Source organism: Patiria miniata, unplaced genomic scaffold (genome assembly GCF_015706575.1).
Source record: "Patiria miniata isolate m_02_andy unplaced genomic scaffold, ASM1570657v1 HiC_scaffold_7, whole genome shotgun sequence".
NCBI classification, from domain to species: Eukaryota; Metazoa; Echinodermata; class Asteroidea; order Valvatida; family Asterinidae; genus Patiria; species Patiria miniata.
The window spans coordinates 13,243,223-13,255,663 of NW_024037074.1; the positions used below are offsets into that span (position 1 = coordinate 13,243,223).

At 39.9% G+C, this 12,441-nt stretch overlaps 2 protein-coding genes across 3 annotated transcripts; one reads left to right on the top strand and one right to left on the bottom strand.

Moving 5' to 3' along the window:
- Positions 1 to 1,699: 1,699 nt before the first annotated feature.
- LOC119745792 (polycomb protein SCMH1-like) lies at positions 1,700 to 8,554 on the bottom strand. 2 transcript variants are annotated; one of them, XM_038222395.1, is made up of 12 exons: positions 8,438 to 8,554; positions 7,932 to 8,037; positions 7,706 to 7,776; positions 6,795 to 7,029; positions 6,467 to 6,555; positions 5,430 to 5,673; positions 4,765 to 4,950; positions 4,406 to 4,612; positions 4,121 to 4,282; positions 3,328 to 3,471; positions 2,724 to 2,896; positions 1,700 to 2,197 (listed from the first exon to the last, which is right to left on the bottom strand). In XM_038222395.1, exons 2-12 carry the CDS (start codon positions 7,963 to 7,965, stop codon positions 2,072 to 2,074), a joined length of 1,671 nt encoding a protein of 556 aa, XP_038078323.1. In that variant the 5' UTR covers positions 7,966 to 8,037; positions 8,438 to 8,554; the 3' UTR covers positions 1,700 to 2,071. The 2 variants fall into 2 exon arrangements, with proteins under 2 accessions (XP_038078323.1, XP_038078324.1); XM_038222396.1 differs by lacking the exon at positions 8,438 to 8,554 and adding an exon at positions 8,142 to 8,229.
- A 1,601-nt stretch (positions 8,555 to 10,155) lies between these two features.
- On the top strand, positions 10,156 to 12,431 carry LOC119745453 (NADH dehydrogenase [ubiquinone] 1 beta subcomplex subunit 4-like). Its single transcript, XM_038221803.1, has 3 exons — positions 10,156 to 10,325; positions 11,629 to 11,772; positions 11,883 to 12,431. The coding sequence occupies exons 1-3, from the start codon at positions 10,197 to 10,199 to the stop codon at positions 11,946 to 11,948; spliced, it is 339 nt and encodes a 112-aa protein (XP_038077731.1). The 5' UTR covers positions 10,156 to 10,196; the 3' UTR covers positions 11,949 to 12,431.
- The last annotated feature ends 10 nt before the right edge of the window (positions 12,432 to 12,441 follow it).

Genomic DNA, 12,441 nt, shown 5'->3' on the forward strand with positions numbered 1-12,441 from the left:
TATTAAAGCGTGATGTAATTTCGTTTCGAGGTAAAGCATACCTTAATTTATGGGAAAAAAATATATGGTTTCATGCTTTTCCAACATGGGAATTTGAGTAAGCTTCAACTTTTCTTCCAAGGGCACCACTGGGACTATAGAAGGCAAGATAGCATCTTTGGCATGCAACTGGGAAATCACAAAAAAGAGGAAATTCAAAATTTTTCCCAGACTTTGTACACAGTACAGTGCTTTTCTATTTTCAATGGCACACATGGGAAGTAAAAAAAGAAGAAATCAGCTGATCCAAGGAAAAGTCAAGCACAAAAGGATCACAGCTGTGAATTTTGAACGCCTTAACTTTGGTTTGTGTACAATTCTCAAATATGTATACATCTTCTATGAAGCACAAAATATTGTATAGAAACTGATGGTCCTCGTATTTACTTTACAATTTTTTTTAGTGACAAAATATCAAATTTCCACAAAAAAACACAAGACCAAATTTCTTAACAGGTAATAACATATACACGTTAATTAGGAATATTTTGGAAAAGGTTCGTTAACAATTAATTCATTCCTATATCCGTCCCGGCCAACAAAAAAAACATACCAATTATGAAAACCTGACAGCTGTATATGCCACATTTTTTGACTAAAAGACACATTAGCAATGTCAGGTATTTTTTGTAAATGCTGAATTTTGAATATTTATAATACTCTTACTGTTAGTTTATTTCAATACTTTATTTCTAACAACAAAATATAGCATAGCTCAAATGGATATTATAAAGGCAAAAAAGTTCAACTTTGATAACTTGAATTTGGTCAATTCATCCATTCAACGAAATTCGCTGATACAAAAATAATTCCTCTGTATTTTTCACGCCAACTTTTCACTGGATTCGTTAACTATTTTGTGACTGTGAAATTTGTAATTTTTTTTAAAATACCACTTAACAACTGAGTAGCAGATGTATTTATTTTTTCCTAAACGCAGAGCTGGAGCTGATGGATAATCCATCCAATCATCAAAGAAAGAAGGATCCTTCAGCATCGAGCAAACTTGATGTGAATCTTGTAAAAACACTCCCTCTTGACTCAAGGAGCAGAACTTCTGGCAACGGCAAATGTTCATATCTGAACTAGTCATACTTGTCGACTCAAACTTCTTGAAGTTGTTCTAGGATGGTTGATAAGAAGACTCAAGTACGAGCTACAACTGCATAGAGGCCCTTCATCAACCGACATGCCAATTTTACTGTTAAGTGAGGGGCGCTATTTATCCACTTTAACCCTAACCCCATGAGTGATTTACTAGGAACCTTCCTCACTCTTGCAAAATCAGTTTACTAGTGCAGTACTCACTCCAACAGATTCCAACAAAACATGCAGTTGGATTTTGAAGGGTTGGGGTTGGTTGGTGTTAAAGTTGCATTCCATGGATGTAACGATAACGAGTGATGCACAATTTGCACATTCAATAAGCTGTAGGTTTTTTAATCAATTTTAGTGAACTTTCCTGTCATTAATAGGTAAAATAGTGCCCTCTACAGTTCATGCACAAAGATAATATCAGAGGACACATTCTCAGGGCAAGAAAGATCAGCTCCTGGTACTCGCATCAGTTGGGCTCGTGCATGGAGAAGTCAAAAACTTGGAAATACCACCGGTGAGCTGTTCGTGAGGGATCATCTTTTTTTGGTGCACTCGTCTCCTATGAATAGGCAGATCCTGTACAAATCCAAGTCAGAAGACGCACTTTTCTCCAAAAAGGAAACAGACCAGCTCGGTTAATCGCAGCAGTTCAGCGCTGTGCACGCAGACAAAACATTCTTGAAATATCTCCAGTCAGCAACACCTCCGGTCCAACATATCCACCTCTAGCCAAACCAAGTCAATCCGTGTTCGGCTGTTGTGCAATCATTACTCCAGTAAATCCAAACTTCAACAGCGTTGTGCGGCGGGTACACAAGACTGAAATCACCTCATCAAAGCACTTACACCTCTCCTAAGGAATATCAAATAAAGGAATTTGCTCACCAGTATTGCTTTCATCTGTGGTTTCCCGTCAGGCGCGGAGTGGACGCCATCAGTATTTCTTGTTTTTGAGTTTCTCGATCAGATTGCAGAGTTTGAGAGCCGGTCCCAGCTTGAGTGACATGTACTTCATCATCATCTCGCTGTTGAGAAGTAGGAACGCCTTGCCGTCTATCTCCTGTCAACAATTTAAAAAACACCCAGAATTGAGGTTTGAAGTTGACTCAAATACCCAAGAAAATTTTAGCTACATAACTTCCTGAAGGCTGGTTCACACAACTGCGAATGCTAAGCGAATATGACGTCACGAAACATTCACAGTGAAATTCACATGAGTTAAAAAGTGTTCACTTTAATGTTTTCTTACAGTTCTAAATTTTCATTAACCTCAACACCCATGTTTTTTTTACTGAATCCTCAGTCAAAAAATCAAGAAGTGTTGCAAGAAGTCTTGCACGAAAGCCTTGCATAAAATCTATTAAAATAATCCCTGCCAGAGCCGAAAAATGCGACGCCGATGGCACATATGGAACACCATATGTTTGGTCAATTTTCCGGGGACAGATAGACAGACAGACAGACAGACAGACCATCTGAACGACCACCAAGTGACATGTAGAAGCTACTGCCAGAGCTTAAAAATTAAACGTAATTCCACCGTAATTTTAATTTCCAAACCTTGATGACTCTTGAGTGCTACTCACATGTTTCTTGAAAGTATCAGCATGCGACGCCATGCCATGGTCAGCATCTGTCACGTATCTAATGACCTCCTCTACTGACCAGTTGGTAGGGTCTCGAGACGGGGGGCCTAGTGAGGGTCTACTCTCGCTCCGTGCCTCCCTACTCTCGGAAACAGTTGTTGTGGAACTTGCGGCTGTTTACAAAAAAAAATTCAGATATCAAGTCAATTCCTTTGTGTTTTTTGTTATTGATCAGAAACCACCTGGGTTGACTATTTCTTTACATAACGTATTAATCGTTATACACCAAATTGTATAGTATGCGAGTATTCCATTCCTTGCTTAAATAAGTCATAAAATCAACGTTATTTTTTATAATGAAGGGTGCGATTAATGTGATATAGACCAAGCCTTAACAAAAATGTTGAGAAGAATTTCTTGACAAAGTGGATTTTTTGTTATAGCATCAACACGTTTAAAGCACAATGATTTAAAAAAATGGCCTTTATTAGTTATTTTATTAATTTTACATCCAGATTTGGTACCAGTTTAACTTATCAACTCTGTTATGACATATAAAAACTCTGGACCTTGATAATATTTTCAAAATCTTGGTGCAGCTTACCTTCTGTTCGGATTCTCCTTGGCACTTTCAGGTCTCCTCTGTCCGACACTGCCGAGTCTGTGGATAGGCTTCTCTTGGTCGCCGCGGAGGGTTTGGTGGTGTTACCGCTGTAACTTCTGTGTCTGCCATGGTGACTTCCATCGTCTGAATCAATGGAATGAAAGAATTTCTAAAAACACGAAGCCTCAAGTATTGGTGACACTCCAGGGTTCAAGTTCAAGTTCAATTTCAATTTCAATTTCAATTTCAATTTCAATTTCAATTTCAATTTCAATTTCAATTTCAATTTCAATTTCAATTTCAATTTCAATTTCAATTTCAATTTCATTTTCAATTTCAATTTCAATTTCAATTTCAATTTCAATTTCAATTTCAATTTCAATTTCAATTTCAATTTATTCTCAGCATGTAAAACATGAAACTCGACTCCTTGTTCTTTATTATTAAAACATTTATGGAAAGACACAAAAATCACATAAAAAGAGTAACTGAGTAAGAGTAAGGGTAAGGGTAAGGGATAACAACCGGGAAAAGGGAACAGTGGGAACAATTGAAAGACTGGAGGAGAACAAAACGGGGAGAAGGTAAAGGGAAAGGGGAAAGGTTCTTTCATTTCTCTGACACCAGTCATGCAAACCAGAAACATTGAGAAATAATTCTGTAATTTAACCATAACCACCCAACTCCATCAAAATCAAAGACGCTGGGGAGTTACGGATGATGAAGGAATATTATGGTGACGTTAGGTTGGTGTAAACGTCACAAGGTTAATTCGATGGCAAACGATACTTACCCTGTTTGGCACAATTACTACACGGTCCGTGTAGCGGCTTGCTGGTGAAGAAGTTTCCACAACACAGAAGGTCCTCACACAGTTGGTCAATCAGGGACCAGAATGCTCTGGTAGTCTCGGGAGCTAGTAGGCTGACGGAGTGGGTGTGACTGCTGTAATGAGCTGGGGTAAACAACCAATGGATGTTGTCAATCACGAGTCACATCAGAAGTTGATGACAAGTCGAATCAGAATTTCAATCACAAATCAAATCAGCAATCCTCTAAATAGAAAGGAACAAAGTACCTGTGACGTTGACTGTCCCGCCTTCCTCGGCTTTCAGGAATGCAAAGACGGCTTTCTGTTGGACGGCCGAGTTGACGCACATCTGTAGCGTCTCTGTAAGGACCCTGTCCATGGGAGCTGGGCCGATGAGGCTAGGCATCTGCAGTACCTTGTGGGGGCTGAGATAGGGGCCGGAGACGCAGGTGTTGTTGATGTATAAGGAGACGGCTGGGTATAGAAACATAGATGTTTGAACATAGGTGCAAAATTTTGGAGGATTTTGGAGGATTGAAGATGATTCCTAGCAAAAAAGGCCTACAGGGTTGGGCTTAATGTTGGTGTAAAGGTTATAATTGACGATGAGGGTATATCTGACTCACAGACTGAGCTGACTGATAGCGGACTGCTCGTATCAGGCTCGTTGTCGTAAGCAGGTGACTGGTCTCCTGATTCCACAGTCATCGGGGATACCGGAGGAGATGAGGCCGAGGCCGAAGGGGTAGCACCAGGGGGCTGAGAGACGGTGGATGCTGCGCTGGATTTGCGACCCCTAGTTGATGACGTGCCTGAATGCCGAAAATCACAATGTAATTAACCCTAACCCTGTCAGTTTCACAGTGCATCAGGCCTAAAAGTCTGTGGGAACTTACTGCATTGGGTTATTAACACCAGTGCATTAACAGCCAATTCTCAGACAATGAGAGCTAGTCTCATTGAACAATGGCACAGTTGTATCCTGTTGCAGTTGGCACCCACAGACTCAGAGGCAGTTTGTCCTTGGAAATTTGGACCTGATGGATCTTGATCCATTTGGCGGGCTTCTCACTTTGACAAAACTTGCATGTTGTTGGGTTGGGCAGGCTTAGACAAACTGCAGGGTTAGGGTTAATGATCACACTACCAGAGTTGAAGTAGAGTTCTTTTTGGTGTTTCAGTTGCAGATACATCTACTTACAGTATGCACGCGACTGCTGCTGCAGGTATGATCCATCCTTTTCGGTTCCAGGACTTAAAATTAAAAACAGGTGATTGATTAAGAGTCTACCTTTGTTTCCTGGTAGCTGTAAGTAGTGACCAGTACTCGCAGCCCAGCCCACAGGGAAGATGTCCCTCGAATCAAACTCGCACCAGTAGTCAAAGACACCCCTCCAGCCATCGAAGGAGATGAAGATCATGTTGTCTCTGATTCCCCCGATGGTGGCAGGGCAGATGAGGTGGGGGTTCTTGCGATCGATTGCTTCCAGTTTCATGCCGACTTTGAAGAGGTTCTCGGGCGGAGTGGGAGGCTCCTGTTGGGGGACCGAATTCAAAGTCAACTTTTATTCGAAGGGGCAATTCCATGGTTACTCACGTTACATTTTCGTAATGTGACTAACCGATTTTGTGCGTCTTGTTTATCATACATAAAACATTTTTCTGGATGTCATCTTTGGTGCTTAGGTAGGTCTAGGTCTACTCTATCTATCATGGGGATAACAGTTATTAAACCTTTTCAGTAAGGTAATTACAGCCCAAGGAAACTCAAAAGTACTGGTACATCAAAAATGTAATGTGAGTAACCGTGGAATTGCCCTAAAGATTCTCACACATTTTAACTGTTCGGGATGAATGCGTTCTGACAGATTGGTATCTTATATAAAACAAATTTGCAATTTGAACAGGAGTTTGAATGAGCTGGTTGTGACTAGGATTGATCTGGCCTACTTACAAGTTGGTCTAAGTATTGCCTCAAAGTCTGGGTCTGAGTTGGTATTTGTTCAAGTTGGTCTGGGCCTTATTTGGATTTGATTCTGAATTGGGTTTGATTCTGGGATGGTTTGGGTACTGAGTTCGGTTCGAGCCTGAATTGGTTTGGATCCTGAGTGGGGTTGGATTCTGAGTTGGGTTAGTTTCTGATTTAGGTTGGATTCTGAGTTGGGTTTGTTCTTGAGTTGGGTTGGATCTTGAGTTGGGTTGGATCTTGAGTCGGGTTGGTTTCTGACTTAGTTGGATTCTGAATTGGTTTGGGTCCTGTGTTGGGCTGCCTTATGAACGGGGCTGTAAACCGAATTGGGCTAAATTAGAGGGTTGACACGATGTTACCTTTTTAAATGCCAATTCCGGTGCAATCTTGGCATTGTTCAGAGTCCGCAGAAGGAACATTGGCCATGATGATGCATTCATACGGAATCCTGGAAGAAAATTACAAAAATGATATTGAATCATTCATGAAGCTTCCAAGCAAACATGCTTTTAAAATTGCGATAACATAATAGTCATTGAATAGTCAGTTCTTACAGGTGCAGCAAAAGATTACTACTAAATGGGTGGTATTTCAGTCTCAACTAAGTTGGATTCCGAGTTAGGTTAGTTCCTAAGTTGGTTGTATTCTGGGTTGGGAAGGGTTCGTTAAGTTATCAACAATCTTTACCAAGTGGAGGCTGCAGCATCCCGCCATTCTCCTCGCACCACCCGATGGGTTTGATGTCCCCCGAGTCCACCAGACGCCAGAAGTCGTTCTTGTTGTCGCTGCCGTCCAGTCTTAGCCTGAGCCGGGGTCCCTGCAGGCCCACGATGGTAGCGATACAGGTGGAGGTGATGTTCCGTGGATCCAGGGCCTCCAGCTTGGAGTGGAGGGTGAAGTCGTTGGGTGGGGGGACAGGTGCCTGCGTAGCGAAGTAGGATTAACGATTTCATTTTTGTCTTGGAAACATGAAACTTCTGAACACTAAGCAGAATAAACTTTTCATCATGAACAAGACAGCCAGAGTTAAATTAGGTCTAGCCCCCTCTATATACCAAAGATAAACTGTGGAAAATCAATGTAAGTCCATGTTTGACATTTGGCATTCGACCTAATTTTTTTTTTTAATTTCCTAAAATGTCTATCAAATGTCTATCCATAATAATTGATATAGAGAACATTTTCACATTTTTTTGGTAAATATACAACATGGTTAACTTATGAGAATCAGCCTGAAAAACAGTCTAGGCATGTGAAATTGTGAAATCCTGGATGACTGCAATATCTTGGGGACTTCCCCAGTGACAGACTGCAATCTTGAATTGCGACACTGCGGGGAATCCCCAATGATACTTTCGCAATCAACACAGGGATGAGATTGTCAATTTAAAAAACAAAAGTCTGAAAATTGGATGAAGTGTCTGAAAGATGCATATCCTTCCAGACTGAAAATGTCTTTTCTTACTCAGATTGAAAAGGTCAGATTTTAGACAAAAGTCTGAAAAATCTCGTGCCATTTTGTCTACAGGAAATTTTTACCAAATTCTCGCCCCTAAATGAGAATATCAATGTGACACGAGGGAGAGAATGCTGCCTACCTGTTTGAAGCATGCCTGGGGCGCCGGATTTGCATCTTTGCCTTTTAGGTACTCGTCCCAAGTGAATGATACTGGTAAATTAAAGAAGGGAAAAGAGTACAGTACAGGTTGGGTAAATATATAAAAATACAGAGACATTTCAGTTTCACACTTTTAATAAATTTGATAAAAGTTTTGAAATTTTCTGTCGTATTTAAGCCTAGGCCTAATTCATAATAGTTCTTACCGAATGGAGCCTTTGGGAGTTTGTTGGCTGGCATTGTGTTGGGTTGTCCAGTTGTTATCGGTCTAAACTGTCAAGGATCTTTCTTGTGTCAATGCCGCACTGCCACCTTAAAAAAAAAAAAAAAAAAAAAAGTCTGACAAAATTAGGAAATATTTCTTATTCCCAAATCCTTTTTTTTGTGGTTCAAAATAATTATTTTCAGTGACTCACCACCACTGAGCTTATACGGTGAAAGGGCGTCAGGCAGTCAGGATACTGCATAACCTTACCCCAAAAACGTTATGAATGACATGTTGTACTTGTAGGCCTGTGCTGTGAAGAACGCCCTCATCTGCCCAATGCGTGCGTCAACATAACATTTGAGTTTTGACAGCACGTTGTTCAAAAACAGGCCAGACGACGAGTAAACAAACACACAAATCTCATAATTGCAGCATAAAACTAGCTCTCAAATTTGCCCAAACATATCTATCATTCAAGTTCAAACAAAAATTAGTCAAACCTACCGAAATGTCGTTTAAATCTGCAAAAAAAGTCCTACAGTCGGTCCTCAGTCACACACACCATACCAGACGAAACCAGTTTATGTATTACGCATGTGATGGTCTCACTAAACGGTCTCAACAGAAATGATGTTTGCAGACGAACGTGCGCGCCACACATTCTAGAATATGCACTCATGGTGACATGATTTTATCAGTATTTTACATAATAAAACTTAACAGTCTACGATAGAAAAGGGGCAAACAAATACTTTTCTTGAAAAAAAATGTAATGATACAAAAAACTCATCTTGGAGTGATGATCCAGACTGAGTCATCGGTGATGTGGTGACGATGTGTCACCGATTCGGCGAGGAGTCATCAGTCCGCTGGGGCCGCGCTGCGTAGTCCCGCCGGCCCGGCGCTAGCATGAGAACCGAAAAAGTCTAATAAATCATGCTTTATATGCAAATATGTGTGTGTATTATCCTTGCACAATGTAAAACGGCTTATTAAAATTTGATCAGGTACAGTGGCATATATCCGAGGTTCAGAAAAGGGCCAATCCCATTTTCTATATAGGCTCAAATCTCCACTGCTCAGACGTCGGGAAAATATTTCAATTTTGAAAAAAAGGAATAAGTTGATTCGGCTACTAGCTAGGCACACAAGATCAAAAAAATATATACCGTCAATTCACATGAGATATCCACTAAATTTACCCAATGAAAGCAGTTTACGGGCAGTTCAAGAAATGCCCAAATTAAGGATCGATCGAGCTGGCGGGGGGGGGGGGGGGGGGGGGGGGGGGACGGGCTTCAAGGGCCGGCCGTGTGTATGTGTCCGCCCCTCCCACGTGATGCACTTGCTCAACTTTCCACGCACGGTACGCGTGCAAGGCTTGACTAATGATGGTGGGAGCCTGGTCACTAATTAATTATTGGTTGAAGTGAACGTTGCCATTGATTCACCCAAGCACAGGGCACGGAAGGTATTTTGTTTGTATTACCGGTGTGACATGCGGCGTTTTGTCAGTCTTGAGTACTTTTTCCAATTTCTTCAAAAGTGCAGAGAACCTTCAAAGTTATTGCGCTTATAACTTGGACATGATCACATGGTCCAAATAATAAGACTAAGTCATAAAAAAATTAAACATTGTCTTCTAGCAACCCCATAATTGTACATATCTCATTAAGCTTCCTATAATTTCCAAGGCCGGGGGGGGGGGGGATCATTGAAACCTATTTCGTTCTAAGTACTTATAATTATCTGAAAAGAGTTTTATTAGATCGGCGGTGGGCGTGGCTGTAACAGGCATAAAGAAAATTTAAAAATCCGGCACTTCATTAATTAGATCTTTGATCAACTTCATTTAAACATTAATAAAGGAATTCGTCTGTACAATGTGAAGACTGAATTCCTCCATCAATATTATTGTCCCCTCAATTTTTCACCCAGGCCTACTGTATGTAGTTTTATTCACTGAAAGCTAAAAGCGTCTGTTATCTCTCTGGAGTACATTCGATTTAGTACACTGTTTTGCTACTCTCTAACCAGAGAGGCATTTTCATTCAAACATTGCGTAAAGATGCCAATAAATTCAGACCAACAATAGAAAGGAGATCTTTGGGGGAAAAAAATTATGGACAAATCTATTAATCTGAATGTTGCGTCTTTGTGTAAATTTAGATTGAGGAAAGGGTAACAGGGACTATTTAATGAAACGCTCGGTGTCATTTACCCACTGGAAAGAGAATGCTGAAATAACAAGCAAATCTTCAAAATGGCGGACGCAAGCTTTGGAATTTCTGCCGAAGAAAAAAGAGCGGAACATGAGAGAGCTGCGATCAGAAATGAGATTCGAAGAGATTATCAAAGGAAAGTCAATGATCCAAAGGCAAAGGGCATGGTGGTAAGCATAGAAATAGGGGCAGTTGTCGGTTAAATGGTGCAGAGGTTTGGCTTGCACAGTTGCCATTGCAAATGCATTGATTGCAAATTGCAATGCATATGCATGCAGTTAATAATATATTGTTGATGTACCCTAACGTGGCGTGGCCCCTAACGTGGCGCACTTTTATTTTTCGCCTGTAGCGCCTAGTTAGAGCAAAAGTTTTAACTGAAATTTCACAGAAAGTGAAATTTCATCAAGTTCTAAACACTCCCGTTCATCAATCGCGAGTTTATTTACCCGTTACAAAGTTAAAAGAAAAAAATATTTTGGCGTGATTTTCCGATTTTATTTCCAAGTTCAAAGTGAACCCTTTGAAAATTCCCCGAAAAATAAGAAAATAATTTTCTGACAAACATCTGGCTGGGTTTGTAAAGTAAATATAATAATGATTTATCAGAATTTATCAAGTTTACAGAAATCCTTAAATGTTAATTTGGAATTTTCTGAGATTTATTCAAGTGCGCCACGTTAGGGAACACTCAGCCAATTTGTGCCCAATTTCCGGACGCGACCGTTTTTGCATTTCGGATTAAATTTGATGAAACCGAAATTGTTCACAGAGGTTAAATAGCAAGCATTAAAAAGGTAAAAGTACCAGTATTTTACTGCATGAATTTGAGGTTCATCAACAAAGAGGTTTGGCAACACTACACGAGGAAAGTTGGGTAAGCTTCGAAGTGCGCCACGTTAGGGAACATGACTATATTTCATGATTAATAATGCCGGTTGGGTTTGCTCGTTTTAATATTTTGGATGAGTATTTGTTATATGTTTATTGTTTTATTTGCTTCGTCATTTATGACAATTGTTAATGAAAAATAAATTTGCTACCCAATGCTTTTGGGCAAAAGTTTGACTTTGCCACCAAGCACCAGACTACTGAATGGTCAATCTTTTCAAATATACATGTACATGTAGTTTAAAATGTACCAGTCTAGTCTTTAGGCTTCACATTGAATTCACTTTGTTAAGTCTCCTTCAAAAATTGACTTGAGACCTCAAACTTTCCTGGTGAAAAACTGAGGACCCTGTCTTGGCCTAATGACAATTTGGGAGATTTTTAAGGGCGAGTTAAGTTGGCAAGATTTTGTTTTGCATGTTTTTGTGCACTCGAGGTCCTAGTCCTTGAAGTGGGACTAAAAAGAAAACTTCAAGAAAAATAGCATTACCTCTTACCCACCTTTCTAGTCCACAACTTGATCAAATTTGACTGAAGTCTCTAACCAAACTTGACAAATGTTTCTCTCTCTGTATTCTTCAGTTGGATCCAGCGGTGGTCCGGTGGAACCACGCCAGACACAGCTCCTATCAGTTCTTCAAAGCTACTCCAAGGACCTCAGCCCTCGGTTTCCTGTTCGGACTTCTACCTCCAGTGGGCTTGATTTACATCTTAGGAAAGTACAAGGTGAGGAATATCCCCTTTTTTTCTTTTTATTTTCAACCATTGAACTCAAATCGTTCAAACTTATTTGTGAAATTTCTCTTATTTGTGTGCTTGATTATTCACGCTTGCAGAAATACGAAAAGAGAATGTACGCAGAGGGCAAATGGCAGAAACCAAGAGCGTTACTAAGAGGATGATGGTCTTCAGCTGCTCTTCTAAATCCAGTGGGGCATTAGAGGACACGAGAATCTCCCCATTGTTTTTTGTGGATTTGTAATGGCAGTTTTGTACATTGAAGAGTAATACAATTATAATGTTTTGGTTTGAAAAATGCTTCGATAGTGTGTGGCAGTTTGAAAAATGTTTATTTCCCAAGATAAATCTTTTTGGCTATTCCCAAGGATTAGGATTTCATCTCTAAAAAGAATTCAAAAAAATAACTTAATTTAAAAGTTTCTCATCACCAAGACCTGAAACATTTCAATACAAAAAGATATTTGAAACAACAGTTCTAACTGAAGAAAAGAAGTTTACAAGAGTTCGCTTGGTTTGATTTTGAGATAGTTATAAACATTTGGCAAGTTGGATAGCATTTTTCAACACAGTAAGCATGTTAAAAAAAAAATTTCTAATTTGTTTGAAAACTGTGAATATTAAAGATTGATTATAACTCAAAATGATGGTCTTTTT

Excerpts from the sequence above, each read along its gene's own strand:
- LOC119745792 (XM_038222395.1), bottom strand. The coding sequence starts at position 7,965 with ATGCCAGCCAACAAACTCCCAAAGGCTCCATTCG. Across the intron at positions 4,951-5,429 it reads ACAGCTACCAGGAAACAAAG|GCACGTCATCAACTAGGGGT; the intron begins GTAGACTCTTAA and ends TTCGGCATTCAG. Across the intron at positions 3,472-4,120 it reads TAGTAATTGTGCCAAACAGG|ACGATGGAAGTCACCATGGC; the intron begins GTAAGTATCGTT and ends CCATTGATTCAG.
- LOC119745453 (XM_038221803.1), top strand. The coding sequence starts at position 10,197 with ATGGCGGACGCAAGCTTTGGAATTTCTGCCGAAGAAAAAAGAGCGGAA. Across the intron at positions 10,326-11,628 it reads CAAAGGCAAAGGGCATGGTG|TTGGATCCAGCGGTGGTCCG; the intron begins GTAAGCATAGAA and ends TGTATTCTTCAG. Across the intron at positions 11,773-11,882 it reads ACATCTTAGGAAAGTACAAG|AAATACGAAAAGAGAATGTA; the intron begins GTGAGGAATATC and ends TCACGCTTGCAG.